The 25902-nt window shown below is 42.3% G+C and overlaps 3 protein-coding genes across 7 annotated transcripts; 2 read left to right on the top strand and 1 right to left on the bottom strand.

The window, feature by feature from the left end:
* Window positions 1-31: 31 nt before the first annotated feature.
* Window positions 32-15935, top strand: wdr90 (WD repeat domain 90). Of its 5 annotated transcripts, none has more exons than XM_029846627.1 (43): window positions 32-339; window positions 443-534; window positions 687-863; window positions 953-1142; window positions 1219-1362; window positions 1460-1586; window positions 2280-2347; window positions 2939-3018; window positions 3093-3332; window positions 3480-3542; window positions 3638-3706; window positions 3789-3899; window positions 4127-4272; window positions 4368-4425; window positions 4543-4661; window positions 4770-4928; window positions 5035-5165; window positions 5290-5406; window positions 5700-5935; window positions 6033-6169; window positions 6300-6430; window positions 6679-6809; window positions 7143-7304; window positions 7715-7843; window positions 8505-8638; window positions 8732-8772; window positions 8866-8997; window positions 9109-9237; window positions 9336-9406; window positions 9493-9595; window positions 9685-9806; window positions 10647-10803; window positions 10908-11098; window positions 11980-12148; window positions 12346-12460; window positions 12825-12996; window positions 13398-13520; window positions 13724-13895; window positions 14342-14472; window positions 14834-14977; window positions 15147-15263; window positions 15358-15442; window positions 15632-15935. In XM_029846627.1, the coding sequence occupies exons 1-43, from the start codon at window positions 327-329 to the stop codon at window positions 15787-15789; spliced, it is 5496 nt and encodes a 1831-aa protein (XP_029702487.1). In that variant the 5' UTR covers window positions 32-326; the 3' UTR covers window positions 15790-15935. The 5 variants fall into 5 exon arrangements, with proteins under 5 accessions (XP_029702487.1, XP_029702497.1, XP_029702493.1 ...); XM_029846637.1 differs by having other exon boundaries at window positions 33-339; window positions 953-1091; XM_029846633.1 differs by having other exon boundaries at window positions 33-339; window positions 953-1091; window positions 1192-1362.
* A 1165-nt stretch (window positions 15936-17100) lies between these two features.
* rhot2 (ras homolog family member T2) lies at window positions 17101-23434 on the top strand. Its single transcript, XM_003961445.3, has 19 exons — window positions 17101-17306; window positions 17829-17887; window positions 18156-18237; window positions 18347-18390; window positions 18538-18591; window positions 18672-18724; window positions 18970-19078; window positions 19252-19353; window positions 19632-19730; window positions 19823-19931; window positions 20041-20161; window positions 20277-20361; window positions 20447-20592; window positions 20709-20809; window positions 21159-21289; window positions 21375-21455; window positions 21542-21664; window positions 22188-22390; window positions 22491-23434. Exons 1-19 carry the CDS (start codon window positions 17270-17272, stop codon window positions 22606-22608), a joined length of 1857 nt encoding a protein of 618 aa, XP_003961494.1. The 5' UTR covers window positions 17101-17269; the 3' UTR covers window positions 22609-23434.
* An 858-nt stretch (window positions 23435-24292) lies between these two features.
* Window positions 24293-25587, bottom strand: h1-0 (H1.0 linker histone). Its single transcript, XM_003961302.3, has one exon. It carries the CDS (start codon window positions 25333-25335, stop codon window positions 24751-24753), a length of 585 nt encoding a protein of 194 aa, XP_003961351.1. The 5' UTR covers window positions 25336-25587; the 3' UTR covers window positions 24293-24750.
* Between the last annotated feature and the right edge of the window lie 315 nt (window positions 25588-25902).

Genomic DNA, 25902 nt, shown 5'->3' with positions numbered 1-25902 from the left:
TTTATAGACTTCATTACCCAGAATTACCTGCGACGGAACGTCACCAGCGTCGATGACAACAGCGGCAGCTGAAGCGGGAACAAACAAGACACAGAGATCCCCGCAAATTTTAGTTCATTTCCCCTATTGACTGCAATTGTCTTCGTATTTCGTAAGCTAATAAAAGGGTATCACATTTTCACCTCTGTGATACGGTGAACGGGCTTTTCATACGACTTTTTTGCTAGCTAACTTCACCAAATGTACGTTTACATGACCGTAAGCCGCTTGATTTAAACAAAATTGCAGATCGACGTTGAAGTTTCCCGATTGCGATATATCGCTCTATGGCTTGCAAAGGTAAAGGTGACATATTTACACATCCATCACTGACATTACAATTCCATAGCTACATAAAGAAGTCAGGAATTGAGACGGACCTGTCTTGTTTTTTATTTCGCAGATTGGCAGCATCCTTACGTCAACATATTTAAGCACATCAAAGTGGAAGAATGGAAAAGGTCTTCAAAAGTGGGAGATGTGTCAACATCCATGGTAATCAATGAGAACTTTTAAAGATTTGTTTTAAAGTATTTTATCTAAAAAAAATAAAGAGTCCACTGCAGCTTTGAAGCCCACGCAGTTATGGAGTAACCTTGAATATTCTGACCAATGATTTCTTACTTTACCTTCACTTTGAATGGCAGAACAAGACACTGAAGTGCTCAGTGTTCCGGATCAGGGCTCCTGTCCCAGCCAACAGCTACATTCTGGTTCCCAAAAACATTAAGCATTCGCTGGGGCTGACAGGACGGTACTTCTATCTTCTGTTCAGACCCACCCCTGGGAAATACTTCATAGTCCACCTGGATGTCTCAGTGAAGGTAAATAAATATAGATTTAACACGATTATGTGTTAAGGTTTGTGTGAGAATAACAGATTTTTGTTTCTTTCTCATGATGATGTGTGAAGGGGGGTCTTGCAGTCCGGATCTCCTTCTCCAACATGTTTAAAGAGTTCAAGTCAACACCGACCTGGCTCCAGTTTCCCTTTTTGTGTGCAGCTGCAAATGATTCTGTTTATGAAGGCAGAGCCAAAACTAATAGACATGGTAAAATGCAACATCCAAATTGTTATACACATCAGCTCTGGCCCGTTGATAGTTGAGTATACTCATGTATGGTATATGAGTACATTTGACACCGTTCCAGGTTTGATGGGTCCTGCTCCTCCTTCAGTGCGTTGGACCTGTCTAATGCTGGATTTAGAATACATGATGTCCATCTATCTCAAACACTGCTACCACAGCCTGAAGAGCATCAAGCTTTGTGCAAACATGGCGGTGAAAAACATGTTTACTACTGACCTGCTGCTTGATCCAGGTGACACCCTCACAGATCACCAATATTCATGTTCACTTTATATATATTGCAATTAAGATTTTTTTGAGAATTTAATACATATTTTCTTCCTTAACAGGAATTTCTTTCAATGAAGCTAAGTTGATGGGTCTGACATCTTCTCAAGGACTTGGTCCCATCCCCAGAGAGATGGCATTTCCTGTCCCTAAAGGAACGTCCTGGCATGATCTGTATGATTATATCAGGTATTTTTGTCTCATTCAAGAACTCTACATATTCATCTTACCACTAACGCATTCAGTGCAACAGTAAATTAATTGAAATTTAACCTTTTGCTAGACAGTTCAAACTGTTTCCCATAGCTGACTGTGGATCGTAACCTCATCAGTAGAATGTTAATCTACATTTTTTTAAAAAGTATTTAAGCTGGTCCCTGTTTTTTGACAGGCTGGTCAGTGTGGTTAATAAGATAGTCTTACTTTGCACTTATATTTAGATTTCTTCATTGTCCCCCTTTGATCTGTAAGTTCCATTAAATCTTTACACCTTTTCATGGAGGTAATTTCATCTCTTCTGTAGGCTCCCACAAAGTGGACGAGTTACAGTATCTTTGCTTTTTTCATCCACGAGTTTTATTTAATCTGCTGCTCTTTGACACACACCCATATTAGTAAAAAAGATTCTAATAAGGAATTCTGCATTCTTACATTTGGCCTGATTGTGATGTATGGGATTTTTTTTAATAACATGTTATATTAACATGTTATTTTCTCTTTTTTTCTATGGATGAAGCACAAATATTTATACCACTAACCAGGTGTCCACAAGATATATTTACTTTACATACCAGTTACCTAAGTAAAATATGTAATTGTCTTTATTGAAATTGTTATCTAAACTATCCCAATGTACTAAAATAAATTTTCTAATTGCAAAAGGTTTCCTTCAGATGGATCAAAATTACCATTTTTCTCCATTCAGAAAGAAAAGTCCAAGAATGAGGCTGGTAAGTCATAAATGCCACAATTAATGTAGCTTTTTCAGACCCTTTTTCCATTACTTTTATACAGAAATCCTGTAAATAAGCTGCCATTGAAGTGCTGCCTGCTGAATTCTTTTTATTTTTATTGATAAAATTATTGGGATTATATGGTCACAAACGCAAAGTTAAAGGAGAGTACCGGTAGTCATTTAACATTTTGTGGTCTGCTGTAGTCATCTATCATTTTAGTTTTAACTGATTAACTCAAGCCAACGAGTCACTGGACATACGGTTTACAGTATATGTTCAGTATAAGGTGATCTTTACATTAGATGTTTCAATGAGTTGTTAAAGAGAGGAATTCTAGTGGAAATGGGGAGCTTGGTTCTGTTTACATCTTTTTATCTTCAGGTTTCTACTAACATGTTTATACAGCAGAAGGCCATCCAGCATGTGTAACCTGTATGTGCTGGATGGCTTTCTGCTGTTGACTTTACAATGGGTTACAATGCGAATTGTTTGGAAAGTCATTTAAATTTATTTATGTTTCTATGCATAGGGCCTAACAGGAATGTATCAGGGATAAAAATATATATATATCAATCTCCTTCACAGAATGCACCAATGATGATGGAAGCCCCGTTACAGAAGAGCACGTCAAACCAGTCCAGGATTGTATGTCCCGCAGTAAACAGGTGAAAAATCCAAATTTAGTCAGACCAGTAAGATTTCAAATATTTCTCAGGCTAAATTTACTGCTTACTGTCAGTGTTCTCAGTTCCACAGGAACCAAGCTGTCATGGTGACGAGCATTCCAGAGTTGGGAGTAGTTTCCAAACACCAGAGAGATGGTTCACTTAGCCCTAATGATGACCAGCATCAGCAGAGATCAACATGCTCCAGTTCACACCAGGACACATTAATGGCCCCAATCATCACTGGGAGAGAAGTGCATGTGTATGCACATCCAGAGGAGGGATCTGATGAACTAGCAGAGGAGAGCGAAGAGGTGATGCTTCAAATTGACTAAGTTTTACAATCAGTTGTGATGTGTGTTGTGTTGTGTTGTGTTTCCCACATTCCTCCGTGTTTTTATGCATCATGTCCAGCACATTGCAACAACCTCACAGAGGTGTTTTCGTTTTATCTGTTTTAGTTTCTTTGCTCTAATGTTCCATCTCCTGTCCATCCTCTACTGTCTAAAGGACCCACACAGAAGGTAAAAGGAGAATGGAGTTCCTTATTATTAGAAATTAAAATCAATGAATCTAATTGTCTCAATGCCTTGTTAAATTTTTCTACTCTCCCTATTAGAAGCTGCTTCCTGATCCAATTCTTAAGCTCAATCGGATAATTGGTTTTGGAGGAGCCACTGCAAGCTGTGTATGTTCATTTGACGTAGTTTTAGATGATCAAAGGAAATTATTGTAGAAAAAGCCATAATAGTTGTATTTCTCGACCCTAGGCACTGTGGACCAAAACGGGTGATGCAGTGGTTTATCCCTGTCATGCTATTATTGTCTCTTTGAACGTGTTCTCTAATCAGCAGAGATTTTTTATTGGCCACACCGATAAGGTAAATGACCTGCAATCTGATCTTTGTCCTTTTCACTATATAGGAAGACTTTGTCTACGATCCTTCAAAAAAGGGCACTTATTTTATTTGACTCAGAAACTCATATGCAGAGTCAACACTTACACAAACCTCTTCATTGCTAGTCGCCAGAGTACCAGTAAAGCTCTTTTTTTTTTTTCCCCTAGTCCGTTCAGTTTAGAAATGTGTGCCTCGTGCTTCCTCTATAGGTGTCTGCCCTGGCTTTTAATGGCAACACAACACTGCTGGCCTCGGCACAAATGGGCAACCACAGTGTAGTTCGAGTGTGGAACTACCAGAAAGGAACCTGTCTTTCCATGTTCAGGATTGCTGCTCATTCATTATCCTGTCTGAGGTAACCAAATCTATATGCTGCTTTGCTTTTATGAACATTCCTTTTAGTACATGCGCACATTCTTGACTCACTTTTATTGTCTCTGTGATTTGAAGCTTTTCATACAGTGGCGCTATCCTGTGTGGGGTGGGTAAAGACAGCAAAATTAAAACGGTATGCAATAAAAATACAAAAGCTTTGAAAATGGAGTCATACACTTACTTTTTTTTGCAACTGGCACTTTTCTAAAATCATACTGTGACTTATATCCTCTATGTTGACCTATCAAAGATGGTGGTGGTGTGGAATACTCTGAAAGTTAGGGAAGGAGGTGACGTGACCATCTTAGCTAAAGCTCATACTGATGTTGACATCAACACCATGAAGGTCACCTTCTTTGACGACACAAGGTACCCGTCCTGCTCTGTTTTTGTCATTAATTTAATATTCATTGATTTCTTACCCAAGGTAAGGATGCATGTTTAGGATGCTGCTGTAAGGTGTGTTGTTTTTTTCAGGATGGTGTCATGTGGTTGGGATAATATTCGCCTCTGGCGTGTGCGGAATGGTACACTCCGTTCATGTCCAGTAGACCTCGGTGAATACCGCTCGATAGACTTCACCGATGTGACCTTTGAGGAACAGTCTTCTAACCCGTGTCTTGGGAATTTTACCTTGTGAGTGATCAACCCAGTGCCCCCCCCCAGTATTTTAAATGGCATAATTCTCCTAGTCTATAATTAGTGGCAATCTTTATTTTCATCCATGATTGGTTTCCCACAGATATGCCAGCAGTCGAAATGGTTATATCTTCGAAATTGACTACAGTCGAGTTGTAATCAAAAACATCAGGAGGCTGCAGCCTGCACAACAACCACAATCCAACTGCAGGGAGAAACCACCCTTTAAGACCGGTGCATTCAAAATCACTATGACACAGAGTGCATGTTGTTAGTTTAAAAAGCAAGACAGTGGTTATTACTGAAAGATGAAAACGTGATGTAAAGATGTGTGTGTGTTTGTGATTGCTTGCTCCAGATGCAGGCATTGCCATCAACAGTATCAGCATGTCCTCATCTTTCTGTTGCACCGGCTCTGAGGATGGCTTCCTGCGGCTCTGGTCCCTTGATTTCACTAATGTGTTCCTGGAAGCACGTAAGTGCAGCCCCGTGGAAGCGTGACATTATTTGACTGATCAAAATGGTAACTGTAACTGTTTCCACCCCTCAGCAGTTATTTATCTTAAGGTCATTTTGGATTTTCTAGCTGTATTCTGATTTGCAGTGGAAGAACATACCAGCACCCTTTTTTCTGCTGCATTCAGGAATCTTGATACTTTTTGAAGGACAAAATTAATATTTTTCTTTTTCTTTTTCTTTGAGATGAGGTCTCAGACTCTTCCATGCAGCAAGCACTCTATTTGGAGAAAATTTCTTTTTTTTTTCCAGAGCTTGAGGGACCCGTCAGCCTTGTTTCAGTCTCTTCGGACAACCATTTGGTCCTTGCTTGCAGTTCTGCTGGTATCATGGGATTCCTAGATGTGAAGAGCCATAGTTACAACACACTAATGAGGTCACACACAGAGACTGTGCTGGGCTTCAGTGTGGATGGCATCCGTCGGCATCTCACAACTGCTTCATCCGATGGAACGGTGCGCATTTGGAGTATGGACTCATTGCATCAGGTCAGTAAACATCATGTACATGATTACATTTTCTATAATTCATCACCTAAATTCCTCTTTAACAACAGTGTTTCATTCTGTTGTATCCTGTGAATAGTTGTATGACTTTGTGTCTGATGACTGCCCTGGCTGTGTTGCCTTCCATCCCAGTGAAGGTCACATCTCCTGTGGGTTCAACTCTGGTATTGTCAGAGTCTTTGACATCTCCAGTGCCAAACTGCTGGCTGAACACAAGTATGTATCAGAAAAGGGCTCCTGCCTATTAACTACAGCTATTTTTAGATTCATGGGAAACGAGTCAAAGCGTCTGAGTTCACTTGTTTCTGGGTGCAGTGTGTAAATAATGAAATGGAACTAATTGCAGGCAACACAGCGGTCGAGTGATGGGCCTTATCTTCACCCCAGATGGGGAGTTCATGTACAGCGCTGACTCCCAGGGCTCTTTGGTTCTTTACAACGCCTTTGATGAAGACTACAATGTGATCCGAGTTCTTTGTATGTACATTAAACCAGTTCCTAAACAGTGACCAATGATACAGTGATCAATAAACTCTTGACAGAAACATTACTAAAAAGTAATCCTTGGCAGCTGGTTGATTAATTACTTAAATTGCTTCATTGCCACTTATTGATTCAGCAATTACTACACCAGTGAGGTTTAAGTACCTTACACAGCCCCAAAGGATGTTCATTATCCCTTTAACATTGCATCGATTGATTTAATCTGTTCCTAATTATTCTAGATAATGTGGTAGCTGGAGGCCCTGAGCGAGCTTCAGACACTCTCACTGTGAGCAGTGACAGCCGCTGTCTGGCTTTTGTTGGTCCCACACAGTACATTGTTACCATTGCTGATTCCAAGTCTCTGGAGGAGGTACAGCACACCATCAGCTTTCAGTGTTACGGATGAGGATATGATGTAATGATGTGATATATGCACATTTGATTACCTTATTTATGTCTTATGTTCCAGAAAAACCTAGGTTTTGCTAAGGTGTCCATTGTATTAAAACAACACTAACCCATCAGTGATTTATTGCATTTTCTTTGAAGATGTTTATCTTATTGATATATTGCATCCTCGTTGACTTTAGAAGAACCAGACAGAAACTGGTGTGTTTATGTCATTTCAGATAACTGATATATTGATCTGAGATCACGTTGCTTTACGCCCATTTCTCCACTGACTTGTTTTATCTCTGTCTAGTTGCTCCATGTCGATGTGAGCATTTTAGATGTGCACAGCCCTCATCTTGATTCTGCACTGAAGGTGTGCTTCTCTCCGGCTTCCACTGAGCACTTGCTGGTTGCCACGTCGGCAAACAAAATCCTCTGGCTCAGCACAAAGACAGGCCGTCTTCTTCGGGAGGTAACAACAATTACAATATTAAGTATTATTTTACTCTTAAGTGATAGTTTTGCTGGAAATAACCAGAAAAACATTACCTACCCGGTGAGAGTTCCTAGATTTCCTCACACCTTCATAGATTTTAAAACCTATTGCATTAAATATTGAACTTTTCGTGCTGTTTGGGTAAATTTGAGGGTGTTTGCATATTCAGTTCCAAAGCTTTTATGTTGTGTTTATATTTATATCAGATAATTGTAGTCAGATATTGGAAATTTGCACTCCACCTAAATATAACAACTAGCTCTTTTCCTATTTAATGAGGGAGAACAGTGAATCAACAGCCAACATACTGGCACTGGTGTATGAATATGAATGCGTCTTTAGATTGAAATAGTATCATAAATATGCTGTGTACATCATCCTGACAGGTGCCTAAAGTGCACAGACACCAGTGTTCCTCTCTGGCTGTGAGTGAGGACGGACGTTTTTTGCTGACTGCAGGACACAATGCTGTCAAAGTTTGGGATTACAACATGCAACTGGATGTTAATTCCCAGGTAAGATTAGTATAAGCTGGTGCTGTGAAACATACATGGCTGTTTGGTTTTTTAGGTAGTCATAGTGTAAAAAAGGTTTTTAATCAATTTAACATCTATTGAAATGTCAGAATGTATGCCATTTAGTTTTAAAATGCTTTGATGATTAAAAATTTAAGGAGAGTTCCATTCAAATTCAACATAGTTCTACACTCTGTTCAGGAGTGATTTGGAGCATTTTTTTAAAAAGAGAGCCCCTGTAGATCTATCTGTCTGACCCTGCACTGCTGTAACAACATATCATGACAGCAGACAGACTATTAACATCCAACAATACCACAATTTTTTTCAGTAACAACATCAGATGGCTTTATCTGATACATCAGGAGAGCAGACAATTATGTGAAATTTTCTTCAAAACAAAGACTTGCGTGGTTGTGTACATGAGTCAGACTAAACCATTGAGTATTCAGCCCACCTGAATACTCTACCTGTATATACTGTATCCTCAACACATTACTATAACTCTAAATTTATTTTAAATAATGTTGTGATTTACTCTTTTCGTACTAACATGTTAAGAAAATGTATTCCCATGTGAACAGACTTGTCTTGTAAGTGGGTTTGTGCCAGCGTAAATAACTTCCCTGCATAGTCACTGCAACACGTCTCCATCTGCTAGATGTTCATCGGTCACAGTCAGCCCATCTGCCAGGTGGGCTTCACCCCGGACCAGTTGGGCGTCATCTCAGTGGGAGATGCTATATTCTTTTGGGATTTCCTGCCTTTTCCTGAGGAGTCTGCGAGTGATGACAGGTAATTATGTCTGATGTGTTTTTGTATTTCTTTATAAATATGTGGACTTCTCCAAACTAACCTATTTTGACATGTAACTGCGTTTAATCACAGTTCATCGTCCGTCCTAAGCAACAGATCAGCTTCTAAAACAGGTAACCTAGTTCACTGTTTACATTCCTCTTACAATTTCAGAATATACACACCTGATTGAATTGTGGTTATTAACTGAAAAGATATTTTGCCAGAATTGAAAGTAGTTGAGCCCGAATCTGAATTGGGTGAGTCGGTCCTGTCAAATGGAGTTCCCCGAAAGCTGGTACCTCTCCCATGCTCACCACCGGTAGACATCAGCACCCTTGACCAACTGGACCATGTTGGTAAGTTGGGTTTTCAAATCTTTATTTTGTTAATGACTCTCAAAATAATGTCTAGATGTGGTGATTTATACCTGCAGCATTGTTGGATAAACCCTTGTTGCTATTCTCCAGCTGAGGAAACGGTTCCACTCTCAACCAGTGGTTCAGGTGTTGTTGCTGAACCCAGACCTGCTCCCTCTTTCCTCAAAATCACAGTACCGGACCAGACCTCTCCCCTGACAGTTCGTCACAGTGACAAAGGTTGTTTTTTTTGTCTTTTTTTGTTTAAATGCTGAAGTTCTTGTCTCTTGTCTTCTGTGCAATCATAATGATCCTGTCCTGTTTACTTGGTTTGAAAGGGACAGAGCCAGTACGCCCTGATTGTTACCGGCATTTTATTTCCCGTTTCAAGACCTCCACTGTTGATCAGGCAAAGATTATTCAAAGATAATAAGATAATCATTTAGTCTTGTATCGCTTGGTGTGGTGACCCATCTTATATTTTTGTTGATCCAGGCTGCTGTCCCCCCCATACCAGGAGAAGAATGCATCAAGCTGAAAGCTGTAATTGGCTATAACGGCAATGGACGGGATAATATGGTGTGGAGCCCTGAACAAGGTTGTAATATAAGCAAGAATAGATTTTTCAGAACATGAAGTAATGAGGGACTTTTTGCAGTAAATTCTTTTAAATACTTGCTGCTGCAGGTTTGTTTGCTTACACCTGTGGATCTGTGGTGGTGGTGGAATACCTTCACACTGGACGTCAGAGACACCTGCAGGGCCACCACGAGGAAATCTCCTGTCTGGCAATTACACACAATACGGAGGTACACAAGTACAGCTAGTTCATGTTTAAAGGCAACAGTCGGTCGCAGTAAATGCAAAGAGGCATTTACAAAATGTTAATAACAGCCATTAAGCTGCTGAGAAATGCAGTTTTACAGGCCACACTCTTGGTGTTTCTTTCCCTTGCTGCCACTCTGTCACACAAATGCATTTAATGGAAGTGTCCATCTCATCTAGTGACAGATATCAGAGAAGGTCACTGGAACCACAAATCAGGAGGTAGCTCTACATTAACTCAACTGTCGACTGATATCAGAGTGCTATTAAAGCTATAGTCTGTCAGAAATGTTAAGGGACAATATTTGGGTACATTTTTAAAGTTCTTCTCAGAATCCATTAATATAATCACCCTAGATAGCATTTAACAGTAACTGTGCCAGAGATTAGAAATAAATGAAACAGTCTGAAAATATTTGATTTCTTGCAACGTTGTATCTGTTGAGCATAGCCATGTCTCCAGACTAAATTTGACCTTGATGGACTAAATTGGCTTTAGTTTGGACAGAGGTAAGACTGTGAGCAGAGTGGTCAGCCTCTGCACCAGGCAACTGTGTTTGATCACCTCTTTCACCTTCGGTTGACAACACATGTCCATTCTCATCAGAGAAACGGTGAATGCTCTGTGACATCTCTGCAGGAGATGGAGCGTTTACTGCTGCGATAATCACAGCCTTCTGAGGTCATCAGCACAAGTGGCACTGTGAAAACATATAGCGATTAGTTGGTGTTTCTGTCCATAGACCTCTACAGATCTGCTTATTCCACGCCTTCTAAAACTGTGTGATCTGTATTCATTTTCCCTGTGTGTGACTCTTGTCCAGACCATGGCATCAGCATCTGGCGGGAGTCATGGCGCCAGAAGCCTCATCTGCATTTGGAATGTTCAAAACGGAACGTGTCGAACCACCTTATTCCACCATAGCGGGGAAGTGCAGTGCCTCACCTTCTCCTCGGATGATCGCTTCTTACTTTCTGCTGGTCAATTAAGTGCATTATTTAAATAATAGGGTTGTGCATGCATCACTGATGTGGGTCGAGAAAATGGCAGCTTACGATAGCGTGGTTTGTCCAATGTCCCATAGGAGGCTTTTCTGATCCAGTAGTTGCTCTGTGGGATAGCGACACCTTCCAGTTGCTGTCCAGTATCAGTGTATCTGGACTCATCCATGATGCAGCTTTCAGCCCTTCAGCAGCCAACCAGCTGGCCTGTGTGGGAAGCCATGGAGTTTACTTCTGCTTTGTCCACGCGTGTGGCTCAGACGTTGAGCTTAGGGTAAGAGAGAGTAGGAGCACTTTTATTTAACACTGATGTCTTGTGATTTAGTTATGAAGGGAATAGAACTTTGGTTACTCACACTCTTCTAAACAGTTTAAGTCAATGATTTTTTTTCTCAACACTTAATCCTTGTCATAAATCAATGTGTTACACTACAGACACACAAACTACATGATGCAATTCATGGTGCTGTCGCCATTACCAGTGGTGCAGCCAAGAAATTTTCCAGAGCTCGAGCTGTGCCGGGGAGGCTGTTGAGCCCTGCAGCTCTGCACGGGGCGCTTGCGTGTGGTTGAGATGAGCAGGGGGACTGGGCTTGAGCTCCTGCTCTGCAACTTAGTGGATCTTAAGTCACTGGCAACGTGGTGTTCCAACCCACCCAGGAAAGTTACACAAACCCCGCGCAGGCTGTGACGTGACCCATTCATCCTACTAACCATTTTTCTCCCACTTAAATGAGTTTAAAAACATTAAAGGTAGGTTGAATAACTATATATCGTGGGCTCTGAAACCTAAATTGAAGTGCAACTTCAGGAAATGTTCCATGGCCTCAACACACACTGTAGGTGCCGATTGGCCAAAGAGGAGTTCTCTCTATCTTCACTCGGATTGTGAAGGGTTGTTCTTTCTCAACTACCTGGATGTCTGTTACTGTAAATTGAAATTACATTTTGAGAACTTAATGCAAAAAATTAGTGCAGTATTTTAATGCAATTCAAGTTTAGCAATTCAGATTTAAATATGAATTATTCCAATGTAGTGTCTTTTTGCACATATTTCAGCCCATGTCATCAATCCCACTAACATGTTGCCGTTCCTTGTTCATTTGGAACATATTAAAATACTGCTGACATTTGAAATTGTTTCATCTTGTTTAGTTCCAGGGAGTGAAAGCACCAGCAGAAGTAGGTGATGTGGAATTGACAGCGCTGTCCTACCACGCAGACTCACTCCTGTTCACTGCCACCAATCGAGGACATGTTTGCATCTGGGATGTTGGCACACAACATTGTTTCATGACCTGGGAAGCCGAAGAGGGCGAAATTGGTAACAATTCCGTTACAACTGTCTTGTGTGAACAACAGTGGCGCTGCATGGATTAACCTATTGATAGGGGTGCTTTTGGTGACTTGTGTCTGTATCAGTAGGGGATCTTTACCTTAGGTGGTAAAGTTGCTGTCATTTTGTGCTGTGTGCCCTGCATTCATGTGTTTTGTCAATTGGCTAATGGTTTTTTGCCACAGGAGTGTTGCTGTGTCGAGGGAATCGTCTGTTGAGTGGCAGCAACTCACGCTGGTTGCGTCTGTGGGAGGTCGAGGCTGTAAAGCCTCAGGACAGTTTCTCTAATGTGAACCAAAGGTCTGGTGCTGATTCTCTCTCTTTAATTCGTTCATATTTGCTTGTGATTTTCTAGGCAGGGTGGCATTTATCGCAGATACACCGATCATGTCAGGCCCTTATTGCCATTTTTACTTAATTGCAAAAAAACAGTTGTACACCTTTGATATTTTTTAGTCTGCATTGTCACATATAAATAAAATATTCCCCTATAGTCTCCTCCCTATAACTTTTGGCTGTCTTTGCCTCATCCAGAGATTTGTCTTTAATGAGCTTTTGCTGTTGTGAATAACAAAGCCAACTGTGCAGCGTTGTACAATATGTGTATTGAAGTAGTTTTCCCTCATTACAAATGGTACATTGTGCATTCCCTTTTGTGCTACAGGAGGACCAAAGTGGTGTTGGAGCACGAGATAATGCTGGACGGGGCGACAGTCAGTGCAGCATTTGACAAGACTCTTGACATGGGCATTATTGGAACCACAGCAGGAACAATCTGGTACATCAATTGGTCAGATTATGGCAACATCCGACTGGTCAGCGGCCATAAGAACAGGGTACTGTGTGCACAATTGCCCTATTCACTATATGCGCAATAACTATTTTGGTATGAAACGTGTTTCAAAAAGGCAGCAGCTCAATTGTATTATACAACAAATAATGTATGTATTGTAATTGTATGTATACAATGTATAATTGTATAACAAAATACAAAATGGTAAATCATTTTATAGGCATTTGAATACAATTGATGTTCATTGAAATACATCATGAACTGTATATATCCAGTCTAAGGAGGAATTAATTGCACTTTGCAGTAGTTAAAATACTAACTGGGCTCATCGAAAATCTACAAAACGTTGATGTCAGTTTGTACTCTGAATATCGGGCTATAAGGGGAATACTCTGTAATGTAAGGCTTGATTCTCTTATGGTGCTTGCTTTCTCTGCTATCCAGGTTAATGCTGTAGCATTCAGCCCTGATGAGAAATACTTTGCCACCTGCAGTGAAGACGGCAGTGTGAGGGTGTGGTTGGTCTCCAGCATTGAGCTAATGGTGCAGTTTCAGGTGCTCAGCCAGGTAAAGGAATAGAACAATGTTTAAAGCTAACAGATCCAAAAGGTCCCGCATAATGGTGCCATTTGAGGAACGTTTGATTGCAACATTGAGCACTCTTAATGACGTAATAATTTAATGATAAAACATTAGAAGATGTTTTCAGAGTTCCCGGAGTAGCGGGACAGCACACTTAAATAATAATCCCCTCTTTCCTTTCCTGTCAGGCCTGTGGCAGTGTATGCTGGAGCCCCTCTTCCAGTAAAGATGGTGCATGTCTGGCTGCGGGATACAGCGATGGCACCTTGAGGATCTTCCGACTGTCCTCGTCAGAGATGGAGTTGAAGCTGCATCCTCATGATGGCGTGGCGGTCACTGCCATACAGTACTCTGCAAATGGTGAGCGGCGGCAGCATACTCCCTATGATGCTAGCATGGTGTGAGAGTATTTTGGATTGTTTATTATAACATTAATTATCCAATGCAGCTCTATATGTATCTTTGGCACACTTATGTTATTTTGACCTCTATTGCAGCATTCTGACTCCAGGGCCTCAGCTGCGCCTGTTTTTATGCTCCTTTCTTAAAGAAAGGCAGCTTGATCTTTAAAATTTTAAATCAACTACTGCCTACACCGATGCCACAACCCTGTTCCGCACGACTCACTCCATATTTAAGCATTTTCATATATCCTGTGTGGGCGTGGTTAGGGTTTCTGCTTGTGGGTTAGTGACATGAAATGTAGTCAAGTTCTTTATTCACTTGTCTTTGTTGATGAGTTTGAGCCACTAAGACATGATCTGGTGTCAGTGTAATATAACAGGCCTCTGTGGTCCCCCTCGTAGGTCATGTGATCCTTTCAGCAGGGCAAAATGGTCTGGTGGCTGTCAGCAGCACGGTGAATGGTGCGACGGTGCGAGTCATCAGAGATCACAAAGGAGCACCAATCAGTACCATCCAATGTGTGAACCAGCATGTAAGTTAGTCCATTTAACAACTGTTGGAAGGATTAATAAGCCTTTTTTTTCCCAAACAGAATTGTCACTTAATTCAATGATTTATGAGGGTTTAATTTTTAATTAGTCCTTCCCAATATTAAAAAGACATTTCTTACCAGAGAATTTTAAATTGATGTCAAATGTAGCGGCCCTTGTCCTCTCTTACATGAGTGTGTTTGACAGGTTTTTTTAAACTTCCCTTCATGAACAGACACTGCCATTTCCTTCTCATCCACATTTTATGAGGTTTAAGCTGGTGTGACACAGTTTAATGACACCAGGTCGGCGCTCCCTGACTCTTCTCACACCTGATGACATATTTCACTGTTCAATCTTCAGTGCAAGACATTTGGACTGGAGGGAAACGAGCTGTGGCTGGCCGCCAGTGCCGACAGACGCGTCAGTGTGTGGGCTGCTGACTGGTTGAAAGACAAGTGTGATTTGCTGGACTGGCTGACTTTTCCTGCTCCCTCTTTTTTAGGGGTACTGTTTCATTTTTTTAACATAATCTACTTGTTTTGAAAAATCTGATGACTGGAACCTTTATGTCTTCGGTATTTGTGACCTTTTTCCTGTTCAACGTGGTTCAGTGAGTGGTTATTAACTGTTAGACACATAATGTTTTTGGAAACTTTGTTTTCGTGTTTTAAAGGATGACGCTCCCCCTCCCAGTCTGGCTGCCTTCGCTCCCACAGACCCCAGTCTGGTGGTCTACACTGGCTATGGGGTAGAGAAAGAGCTGACCTTCTACAGCCTTGTTAAAAAACAGGTACCACCTGTGCCACTGTGCGGCTGTTTTAATGCTAATGTGACATTATCTCTGCTGTTATGCTGTTTTAATTGTGTTTATTTATTGACTGCAGATCATAAAAAAGATCAGCCTGCCTCACTGGATCTCCTGTTTAAGTCTCTCCTGTAAGAGTCAACTCATAGCTGTGGGATCCCAAGGTAAACTCAGGGTTTGGTTTTCTATCCATTGTTCATGTTCAATATTAACATTTACATTTGTGAACATAACAAGTACCGTAGTTAACATGTCCTGGTCCACACCCAAGGATTCTCCTGGAAACAATGGATTTAGTGAACGTCAATCTGACTGAGCCAGAAATAGGGATGAATTTTCTCCTGTCTCTCTAGAGCGAGTGGTGAAGATGATTAACTGGGGCAGCGGCAGGTGCCAGGATTTCTCACAGCACAGCGACTCACTGCAGACGTGCCATTTCTCTCCTTCCGGAACACTTCTTTTCACCGTAGCTTTTAATGAGATCCTGCTGTGGGATGTACGTGACCTTTGAATGTTGAATTGTTCACTCTATTTTTATTGTTAAAGAGATATTTTTGTAAATTGAAGGTTTGGGGGAATGGGCGAAGCTTTGTGTAGGATGTTTACAGTTTGTTATATTTGTATGATTTTTAAAATGAAACCGATTTTTTTTACAGATGCAAGTTGTTCTTTTGTATTTCTTTATATACCATAACTGAAATGATGAACAGATCATTTGTGTACTTTGTTTTGACAGTAGACAGACAGCACGTATATAAATGTGCCTGGACTGATGTTTCTATCCCAGAGAAATCAGACAATTTACTCCAATTTCTAAACATGGCTCTCAGACACAACAGTCATGCTTTAGATGATTTACACTTTTCGTCAGATTTACACTTTGCGTACACACACATACAGGCATCTACACTCTAATGCATTTAAATGATAGATCTCACCTCGGGCCCTGATCTGTGAAAGGAACGATTTTGCATAATCTATATAATATTTGTACCACTGAAAGCAAAGGTACATACAAATGCCTGGAAGTGACATTTTACAAAAAATAAATTGCAGACAAAATGGCAGATAATCAAATTTAGGGTCCTTTTTGATGGTGACACAGGCTCAGTGCTGTGAATCACACTCTTGTGTCTTTCACACAACACTTGTAAGATTTGTCCTGTGTGATCAAATCCATTTTACCATATTCATAAAAGACAAACATTGACTCCGTGGGAAAAAGTGGATCTTTTTATAAAACGGCAGGTACTGATTCTCTGTATCCATCTGAAAATCATATTAGCCTCTGATTTAAAAAAAAACAGCCAGCTCAATATTGAATATACTTTTGCACAATTTCCAAGCTTTTGAACAGTCTGTTACTGTACAACACAAATAAAATCTAAATTGATTTCACATACACATTTCAAAGCATAAAGCGAGAGAGAATCAAGCACTCAGAGACCTGAATTCTTTCTGAAATTAACTTAAAATAAACACGTATATTATATATGTGTGTATGTATAGTATACTACGGATTTAAGTAACAAATGTGGGGCAACGAGCTGATTGTTTTTAATGTGAACAATCTTCAGATCTCTGTACTTGATTCTCTAATGATCGGAATGAGTCTACAATCTGTCGCCTCAGTCAACAATCCTTTTCACTGCGATTAACCCTAGAAACGTGCAATACGGTGGCAGACAAACTCTCTGAAGGTATTCTGAGCAATTATTAAATTAGTTTTGGCTGTAAGTCGTTGATGTGGGGAAATGAGCCGCTTGTTAATGAGTTAATATTAAAAGCCGCAGTGCGTTTCCCGACCAGCAGGGGGAGCGCTGCTTCCGCTTCCCGCCGGGAACCGGAATGATATGGTGCTTTCACCTTGGATGAAAGCTTCAGTTCACGGCTCCGCGTTTTATTTACGCAGAGTACTGACATTTTAATGAAAGATCAATGTCAGTCTAGTGTTATTGCGCGTCTTGGTGTTCTTCAAACCTCGAGGAAACATGAAACAAGACGTCAGGATACTTTTAGTGGGGGAACGTAAGTCTGCCGCGCTGTCAACAGTAGCTAATGTTGCTAGCTCACTAACTTAGCTCACTAATTCATCCCACTAACTATGTGTAACTATTCCGTTTTTTAGCGAAACAAAATGTTAAAGTGTTGCCATGTAGGGCCATTCATTTGTACACGAAATGTTGATTTTTGAAAAGCTTGCTACGCTAATTATGTGTTTATCTTTGTAATGTATACGGTGTTCTAATCTAATATCACTTAGCATCTGTCCACACCTTTACATTTGCTACTTATCACAATTCAAAAATAATGTAGAATATTTACTTAAAGTCATGAGTTGCCTTGTTTATTAAACGTGGGTTGCAGTTGAGAACTGGATGTAAGCAGCTTGAATGCTCAAAGTTTCTTTACATTGATTGGATCTAATAGCTTTTCTAGCTTTATTCGGTCCTTATCGGGGTGTGACTGGTGATCAAAGAGCAAGAGTTGTCATTAGGAGGTCAGATCATACAAGTTCATTAAGTTTTAATGTCACTGTGTGTCCTACAGCCAAGGTGGGGAAGACCTCCCTCATCATGTCTTTGGTTGGTGAGGAGTTTCCTGAAGAGGTTTGTGCCATTATGGATGGGTCATCGCAGGAAGATTAGGGGATGGATAAGTGGAGTTACTGGAGTTGTAGTTAGTTGTACCGCTGTCCACCTGTTTATTTGTATTAAGTAATGTAATATACACGTTGCTGTGTGCATGTTAATAGTTTTTACTTATGTCTGTGTCGTTTTAAGACTTGTGATTTGCCTCTTATGGACTAAATGGCACAACAGCGTTTGATGGCACAATAAAGTGGAAAATTCATTCATTATCTGCCACCTCCGATAGGTTCCCCACAGAGCTGAAGAGATTACCATACCTGCTGATGTGACTCCAGAGAAGGTGCCCACACACATAGTGGACTACTCAGGTAAAATGACCTGAAGACTGAAATACTTTAGATGTTTTCGGTGCACCACTTGTAATTCTGCGGATGAATTACCAGTGAATCCCACATTTGTCTCTGTACGTCCCAACAGAACAAGAACAGAGTGATGAAGTCCTCCGAGAGGAGATTGTCAAGGTAAGCATAGCACACAGAACCAAACAGGCTGTCCATCATTTTTGTTTAAACTCTTGAAATGGCAGGGAATCAGACGTGTGTGTTGCTCCTCTAGATGCTACATGTGTCAATTATAGGTTCCTGAGCTGTTTTTTCTGGCCCACACAGGCTAATGTGGTGTGTGTGGTGTATGATGTCACCAATGAGGACACAATAAACAAGGTATTCACTCACAGTTTGTTTTTCAGTCTTCATGCCGCAATAAAGGTTACATGTACTAAACGTTCCGCCTGACTTTCCAGATCAGAACAAGATGGATACCTTTAGTGAATGGAGATGCAGAGAAAGGGAACAAGTACGTATCAGCTGTTGCTGGCTGTGCTATGTGTGGCCAGATGACGTCTTGTTGAACACTTATTTTCTCTCGGCTCTGTTTGTGGTGTTGGCGCTTGATTGTCTTTAAATGTAAAATTAACACACTGCCTATTTGAGTCAGAGCTTTCTAACCTTTGTACTATTTGTCCCGAGGAGATAAATATAATCTTTTGCATTATATCAGGCTATCATAATGTGAGTTGCTCTCTTCATATGCTACTTCAGGGTTCCCATCATTCTTGTTGGAAACAAGTCTGACCTGCGCTGTGGGAGCTCAATGGAAACCATTCTTCCCATTATGAACCAGTTTTCTGAGATTGAGACGTGTGTCGAGGTGCCGCTCTTTGTTTCCCTCATGATCTTTCACACGTGCACACGCTACAGTTTGTTCACCACCTATTTAACATGATCAACACGTTGTACATGAATATATATACACACGTGTGATTGTCTGACTTCTACTTTGATTACACTCTGGAATTGTCTCGTCTATGGTTTTCTCATCAGTGCTCTGCAAAGAACCTGAAAAACATTTCTGAGCTGTTTTACTACGCACAGAAAGCAGTTCTTCACCCCACTGCACCTCTGTACGACCCCGAGGACAAACAGGTAGGTCACTGATTGATTGAGTGAGTACTTTATCAGAATTCCCACTCATTTCTCATCACCAAAACAAACAACCAAAAATCCCTACAAAAACATGGTTGAATGATGATATCAGACCTGTGAGGTGCTGTACAACATCAGTTATTCAACAGAGTTATACAACATCAACAGTTATTCGGTACCCTGGTCTCCGCCACTATTGATGAGCTGTCCATACATTAAGCTGCGTTGTACATTCATGCACGCACAAATGAACGCTCTACTGATGTTATTTCCCCCAGCTCAAACCGCTGTGTGTTCGAGCCCTCAGCAGGATATTTTACATTTCTGACCAGGATAACGACCGCATCCTCAGCGACCTGGAACTCAACCGTTTTCAGGTGCCGGCTAAAGTTGCATGGGATCGGCGTTCATTTAGAGTCCGTTTAGGCTTCGGTTACCGTGGCAACATTGCAATTAATTATGTTTGCAGAAATCCTGTTTTGGGAATCCTCTTGCACCTCAAGCCTTGGAGGACGTGAAGACTGTCGTTTGGAAGAACACCAGTGACGGCGTGCAGGACAACGGCCTGACTCTCAATGGTAAAAACCATGTTTTTAGAAGAGCAAGCAACTTAAATATGTTGTACGGTGCCGCCCATCTTACGCATTGTCCAACTCATGACCCAAAATTGTGTCCGTTGTTTTTCAGGCTTCTTGTTCCTTAATACTTTATTTATCCAAAGGGGCCGACATGAGACCACATGGACTATCCTCAGGAAGTTTGGTTACGATGACAACCTGGAGTTGACTGATGATTATCTTTATCCCGAGTACGTCTCACCCGATTACCCCGTGTTATTTTAATATTACGGTTCAAAACCACCGTGAGCCGAGCACAGATGGGTGTTTATACGTGTGCATGAATAACTGTGCTGTCCTGTTCAGACTGCGGGTTCCCATTGGCTGCACCACAGAGCTCAATCATTCAGGTCACCAGTTCCTGCAGCAGCTGTTCGACAAGTACGATGATGTGAGTCCACCTGCTTTATCTTATTCCTGCAGTGTTTTCCTTTTGGTTTTCTTATTCTGAAGTGGTGGTTTGTTTCCCATCGCAGGACAAAGACGGCGCCTTGTCTCCGACTGAACTCGCAAATCTGTTTCGAGTCTGTCCTTACACGCCCTGGGGTGATGGCGTTTATGTGTCGGTACCCACCACTGCTGAGGGGTACATCTCTAACCATGGCTACCACTGTCAGTGGATGTAAGCGTTGCAGTCGGTTGGGAAGGACTTTGTTGGACTGGCTGGGTTTAACGTTCCCAGTTTGTGTTCTGTTGGGACCAGAAGTCAAAGGTGTGTTATCTCTTTCTGATATGAAGGCTTTCTGCTTACCTGGACATCCACCGTTGTTTGGAGCATTTGGGGTACCTAGGCTACCCTGTCCTCACTGAGCAAGAGTCACAGACGACTGCAGTCACAGGTGTGTGTGTGTGTGTGTGAGATTGTAGGTAATCACACAAATTAGCGTTCTGTTTTGATCCAGAAGTAAATACTTGATATGCAGTGAGTAGGAACATGAACCATATAATAATCAAGTTCCATTATTCTGTGGGAGGACTCCTGGTCATATTCTCCAACTGTAAACTAATCTGAGGATGAACAATGATTTGTTAGGAAACTTTCAGCATATCTAACAGACCAATGTTGTTGAACGTGCATATCCATGCAGTTCCCATAGCTTTGGGCTCCCCTATCTCCACAGACAGAATGGGAACCCTGTGTGTTTTGGGTATCCTGTTGTTTATGTTTGTCCTTTTTGGGTTTTGCAGTAACGAGGGAGAAAGTCGTGGACCTGGAGAAGCGCCAAACACAGCGGTCAGTGTTTCTCTGCAAGGTGATCGGACCACGGGGGACTGGCAAGACAGCATTTCTCCAGGCCTTTCTGGGACGCAGTTCTGCGGTATTGCACCATCTGTCTAGACCACAAAATCCTGACGATGTCACCATCGATAAAATCACACCTGCGCTGTTTCTTACTTCTATAGAATATGGGGAACACCAGCAGTGCCTTCACACCCTACGCCATTAACACCGTCTACGTCTGTAAAGAGGAGAAGTACCTGATTGTAAGCAGCTACAGTCTCAATCCTACAGCTGAGCCTTAAACTCCCCACTAAAGCCTGACCTCTGTCTCACTGTTGTCCTCCTACAGCTGCACGAGGTGGACGTGGAGGTGGAGTTCCTGAAACAGTCGGACGCTGCCTGTGATGTAGCCTGTCTCATGTATGACACCAGCGATCCCCGCTCCTTTGACTACTGTGCCAGTATATACAAGGTCAGTCATCAAATGCTGTGTCAGCGGTTCCTGTGTTTGCACACAGCTGTGCTGTTATCTGTGATGAGACCTGGGCCGTTGGAGGTTGGCACTGGAGCTGCATGGTGACCGTGCAGGACTTCACAATGAGCCGTATGCATGAAGGATGGAAACTTGGGGGGAAAAAGAGATGGTGGAGATTTAGAGAGCTTCCAGAGAGAGTTCAGCCCTCCCTTCCCTGTCAGTAATGCTATTGATGACACGCAAAGGCACAGAAACTTTAGTACTGGATTAAAGGCATCACTGAGGAGCAGCGGGGTCAAGGTCTTCACTGGAAATGAATTTAGATAGCTTAATTTGTGGAGTATCCTCGTATAGACCATGCAAAACAGGGAAAACATGCAAATGAGCTCTCTGCTGATACACTGATAGTGGTGTAGGCTCATATGTAGATCAGCCAAATTGAATGTGGCTTTAACACTTGTGTGTGGTTTTTTTTTTTTTCCTCTCCTTACTGATATGTTCTTTTTCCCCTTTAACTTAGCAACACTTCATGGAAAGCAGCATCCCGTGCGTTCTGGTCGCCTCCAAAGCGGACCTTCCTGAGGCCAAACAGTTCCACGGGATGACTCCCTCAGAGTTCTGCTATAAACACCGACTTCCTCCCCCCCTGCTTTTCTCCAGCGTCATCTCCGACGCCACCAACAAAAACATCTTCGCAAAGCTGGCCTGGGCGGCCGCGTACCCGTACGTTGCAATTTCACCTTCGACCGCCTCCGATCGGTTTAGATCTGACTGGAATTGTTGCATTTCTCTTCAGTCTACTAATGTCTCCTCTTATTTCCAGACACCTAAATGGCTCAGACTTGAGCAGCGCGTCGTTCTGGCTGCGAGTGGCTCTGGGCTCGGCTGTAGTGGCGGTTCTGGGCTTCGCTGTCTACAGAGCCGTGGTTAGACTGAAATGACCGCCCATCGACTGAACTTTGTTCCACCCCCCCACCCCACCCTGGAGACCAAACCTTTAAGACCAGACCTACCAGATGAAAACTCCTCATACCTCCAATTCATTGTCCAGCTTTTCCATTCAGTTTTACTGGAAGCCAGTTATCATGATGTTCTCCTTCCTGCTGTGCTCAGCGCTTCTGCCTTATTTTGTCCAAGAAGAAACACACAGGAAATTGAGGTCTGCACAGGTGCTTTCACGAAGGGCCGCAAACGCAGAGCGACAGTTAAGCCTCACGTGTTGCATCGCGCCCAGCGAGGTGTTAGCGGCACCGTTGAGATCTCACAGATGCAGTTTTGAAAGTGCCAAATGGATCAGACCGAAGAATCAAAGGGCTGCACACTCATCGTTTAGAACATCGGTCATTCTGATCTGAGCTTTTTGTTATTTCTCCCCCACCCCTGGATTCCTCATTAAACATCTGTAGATTTTAGAAGTTTTGCAAGATTTTAGTTGGGGGTATTTTTCCTGCGGGTTCACTGTGACCCCTGAACTTTTCGCAGCACTTAAAGCTTCTGCTGCTCAGACTATGATGTGCATCATGAAACTGTTTTTAATGCATCTGCGAGATATATTTTCTGCAATGAAGGGATGTAGAGCACACTTTAAAATTACAGCTATGGACAGTCTGTCCACACTTCCACAATTTCCTGGTGTTCATATTGTAATTTTAAGATGGAAGTTTTTCATTTGCCTCCAGATCTGCTGCCGCAATTTGATTTTGAAAGTGTTTTTTAGTTGAAAATGAATCAATTCTGATGCTAAATAAAAGACCAGACTGAAAGAGGGTCTTTTTTACTGACGATAATTGTGGTTGGTGATGGCAGATATGTTATGTTGGTTTTTGATGGTTACTGTGGTCTTGACAAGCCTGACCTCAAGCTTTTAATTGTTTGAACTGGTGTCTGTATTTGACATTATTGCCCAAAGGCTAATCAGGGATCCTGCTCAGGGTGATGATTTTTCAAGGTCCTAGTGAGCTCTGCCATCACAGTCTGGGTTATCTTTGAGTTCATAACCACTGGGGATCTTTATCTGCCACCATCTGAAGCTGCAAGAACTCGTGACTCCTCTGCTACGATTGCTCAACCAGCTCTTCAAAGGTTAGTTTACTGACATCTGCCTTTAAAGTTCATAGCATAGTAGAATTCATATGAATTTGTTTTCTCCGTCTGTTTCCAGGCGCTGGTGATGACGAGTAGCGGAGCTGTTCCGCAGATTGCCACAAGGTGGCGGTGTTCTGCGTCAGGTGAGGCGAGGCTGGCTGTCGCTCCGCGCGTCCTCTCGGAGGAAGGATGCTTGTGTGAGTGGCTTCATCTGGTGGAACACTTTAGCAAAAGGTGCAAATATACCCTCTTCTCACGTGCTGGGGAGGATAACTGTCTCAAGTAGTGGTTATATTTAGAATCAAATGCCATTTTTGTCCTACTTGCTGTTAGAGGAGGAAGTTTCTCCGTGAAGAATGGATATAACCTGCATACTTTGAGTGCCTCTGCCTTGAAATAACTGTCTGTAGTTTCTGACATGAATTAATACTAATTTGTGAGTCTAAATGTAGCGCATCTCGGATATACAACCTAATCCTTGAATGATTCCCAGCATTTTGCGCACGCGTAAAATAAAAGCGCAGTAAGTTGGCACAAAGATTTTGTAGAAGACAGATTTATTGAATGATGTATAAACAGTCTCAAAGTGAAGACACAGATGTTTGCTTACTCTAGAGTGTTCTGGACAACATGGGCTATACACACAGGGGGTTTAATGTCAACTCTGGAGCATTTCGGGGAGTCTTTACTGTCTCTGAAGTCTGCGCACCGTAAAGGCCCCATGGTGCCCAGTACAGCTGACAACGAGCCTCCAATGGTTTAACTGGATCAACATGTTTTCTCTTTCTCAATAAGACTCCAAAATGTGCAGTCCAACAGAGTAAAGGGGACATTACAAACAACAGGTGATGGTAACGTTTAGTTCTACAGCATTTTATCAATAGTGCATTTGGAGAGGAGGAAAAAAACAACCTAAAACTGGTTTGACACATTACAAAAATAATACATATACGGAAAGATTTCTTTGAGTATTTACAGTCCCTCTGCTCAGTGTCTTTTCACTTCTTTTTCGCCGTCTTGGTCTTCTTTGTCGGCTTCGCCTTGGGTTTGACTGTCTTCTTTGCGGGTTTTGCCTTGGACTTGACGGGCTTGGTTTTCTTGGCTGGTGCCTTTTTGGCTTTGGTTGGCGTTGTCTTTTTCACCGCGCTTTTCGCTTTCTTCGGAGCCGGCTTTTTGGCCTTTTTCTCTACCGTTTTGCCCTTCTTGGGCTTGGCCGCCTTCTTGGGTTTGGGTGGCTTGGCCGCCTTCTTTGGTTTGGAAGCTGGCGCCGCTTTCTTGGGCTTTGGGGGCTCCTCTGGTTTGGTCAGCTTGAAGGATCCGGACGCACCGATTCCTTTGGTTTGGCGCAGCATCCCGCTCTCCACCAGCCTCTTCAGGGCCAGTTTGATCTGCACATCGACGTTGTCCCCCACTTTGTAATTCTTTTTCACGTACTTCTGGATGGACTGGCGGGACGCTCCGTTGCGGTTGGCGTCGTGAACGATCGCCGCTGTGATCATCTCCGAGTACTTGGGATGAGACGCGGGTTTTTTGGGCTTCGATGACTTTTTGGCTTTTGCTGGAGCTGCCGACGTCTCTGCCATGGCGACTTTCCCTCTTTTTAAAAACCTCCACACAAAAAAAAGTCCTGGAGTTGGTCACGTCCCTCGCACCAGCTGCCGGACGGAGCGTCACAATATAGCGTCAAAATATACGATCGCCGAGAAAACAACGCTTATTCCGCCGCTGTCAGTCACAATATTTGCTGCCGCTGCAATAAGGATGTAGAAAAAGCAATAACACACCGTTATTATCCCGTAGCAGTATAGAGTCTCATTCCACAGGCGCTCCGGCGACTCTATGAAGCCTTTCTGCGGACGTGATTGAGAACACCAACTGCCAGCAGCTGATCTGGCGGACTCCATGGAACCGGAGTAGTCTCGTTTGTGTTTCTTCATCCTCCAATTCCCGTCAAATAAAAACGCTGCGAGGCAGCAGCGACCCGCCGAACCTCCCAGTCCGGTAGCGGAGACATCGGCCTTGAGGCGGACACGCGTGTGCTCGCTCGCCGGCGCCGAGCAACAACTTTTATTCTAGGAAAACCGGCTGGAAGTAACGCGTGCCGTCATCAATTTTGCACAATTCGCGTTAAATTGACCCGGATAGATGGA

This window comes from Takifugu rubripes, chromosome 1 (genome assembly GCF_901000725.2).
Source record: "Takifugu rubripes chromosome 1, fTakRub1.2, whole genome shotgun sequence".
Taxonomy (NCBI): Eukaryota; Metazoa; Chordata; class Actinopteri; order Tetraodontiformes; family Tetraodontidae; genus Takifugu; species Takifugu rubripes.
This window is presented reverse-complemented; position numbering and strand designations above follow the sequence as displayed.

Bases quoted from the DNA above. Each gene is read 5' to 3' on its own strand.
- rhot2 (XM_003961445.3), top strand. From the start codon at position 17,270: ATGAAACAAGACGTCAGGATACTTTTAGTGGGGGAAC. The intron at 18,391-18,537 runs GTAAGCATAGCA...TGGCCCACACAG, and splicing joins TCCGAGAGGAGATTGTCAAG to GCTAATGTGGTGTGTGTGGT. The intron at 19,932-20,040 runs GTAAAAACCATG...GTTGTTTTTCAG, and splicing joins CAACGGCCTGACTCTCAATG to GCTTCTTGTTCCTTAATACT.
- wdr90 (XM_029846627.1), top strand. The intron at 1,363-1,459 runs GTGACACCCTCA...CTTCCTTAACAG, and splicing joins TGACCTGCTGCTTGATCCAG to GAATTTCTTTCAATGAAGCT. The intron at 3,019-3,092 runs GTGAAAAATCCA...GCTTACTGTCAG, and splicing joins GTATGTCCCGCAGTAAACAG to TGTTCTCAGTTCCACAGGAA.
- h1-0 (XM_003961302.3), bottom strand. From the start codon at position 25,335: ATGGCAGAGACGTCGGCAGCTCCAGCAAAAGCCAAAAAGTCATCGAAG.